Here is a 1,134-nt window from a genome sequence, read left to right as displayed (position 1 = left end):
CACACACACACACACACACACACACACACACACACACACACACACACACGAATGAAATAGTCTTTTCACCCGATCACAGAATGGAACTGAACCGTCCTTTGGTCAGATAAATAAAGAACACAGGGAGTGCTGACTGAGACCGGCTGCAGAGGTGCAACAGAAGGCAAAGTGGTGGTTTGCCATTCGGGAGGAGGGGGGTGAGGGAGGGGGACACAGTCTGCCTTCACACCGAAAGCATCGGGTGGCCAGAGGTGCTTCATCTTCAACGCTGTGTGCATATTGGCTGTTGAAGGCCAATCAGGTGCCTGTGCTTCGGAGCCTCTCTTCCAGAGGAACTGTGTCTAGCGTCCTACGTGTTGTGGAGGGACTGTACCTTCTACAGTCACATGACATGGTTCCACTCGTAGTTTAGTGTCAGTGTAGTGGTCTTGATGCCGTTGGTGTGACCTCCGCAGCCTCATGCAGAGGGTGAGGGGGTGTCTGGGTCCGGCTCGTAGTGGTAGGTGGCCTGAGTGTAGGTGCCGCTGTGGGGTAGACCGTGAAGAGCATCCCGGGCCTGCTGGTTGGGACCGTCGTAGCCTTGCAGTAACTGGGGGCCCGCGGTGTTCTCTGGCCCCGGTCCGAGCGCCTGCTGGTTGGGGTCAATGGTGCCCGGCGGCTGCGGCAGAGTGTCCAGCTCGTCCACCTGCGGCCCCGGAGGCTGCATGACCACCAGCTGGTCCTGGGGGATGTCCGCGGCGGCCGCGGCCAGGTTAGTGCTGGACTTGGACTTGACGCACTGGAAGTCCACGTGGCGGCTCTTCCCTTCCTCCTTCTCCCAAGACATGCGGATGAAGGGACGCTGGACGTAGTTATAGATTACCTCTGGACGACCTCCAGGACGCCGCTTCACCTTCTCTTTGTAGGTCGGGTACCCTGGAGACAACAGACAGAGAGAACCACCACAGCTCTTCACTACAGGAGGAGACAGACATCTACAGAAGGTGTGTTCACTACAGGAAGAGACAGACAGCTACAGAATGTGTGTTCACTACAGGAAGAGACAGACAGCTACAGAAGATGTGTTCACTACAGGAAGAGACAGACAGCTACAGAATGTGTATTCACTACAGGAAGAGACAGACAGCTACAGAA

The 1,134-nt window shown here is 56.3% G+C and overlaps 1 protein-coding gene across 3 annotated transcripts in view; it reads right to left on the bottom strand.

Annotated features, from left to right (window-relative positions):
• Window positions 1–317: 317 nt before the first annotated feature.
• The window catches only part of LOC116394782 (BTB/POZ domain-containing protein 10-like), a 13,731-nt gene continuing 12,914 nt past the window's right edge, over window positions 318–1,134 (bottom strand). For all 3 annotated transcript variants that reach the window (XM_031868099.1, XM_031868100.1, XM_031868101.1), the window contains exon 8: window positions 318–915. In XM_031868099.1, coding sequence (XP_031723959.1) covers window positions 458–915 — 458 coding nt within the window. In that variant the 3' untranslated portion in view covers window positions 318–457. The remainder of the gene's footprint in view (window positions 916–1,134) is intronic.

Source organism: Anarrhichthys ocellatus, unplaced genomic scaffold (genome assembly GCF_004355925.1).
Source record: "Anarrhichthys ocellatus isolate YVR2014 unplaced genomic scaffold, GSC_Weel_1.0 scaffold41, whole genome shotgun sequence".
Lineage (NCBI taxonomy): Eukaryota > Metazoa > Chordata > Actinopteri > Perciformes > Anarhichadidae > Anarrhichthys > Anarrhichthys ocellatus.
Note: the sequence above shows the minus strand (reverse complement) of the source record. Positions and strands in the feature narration are given on the sequence as shown.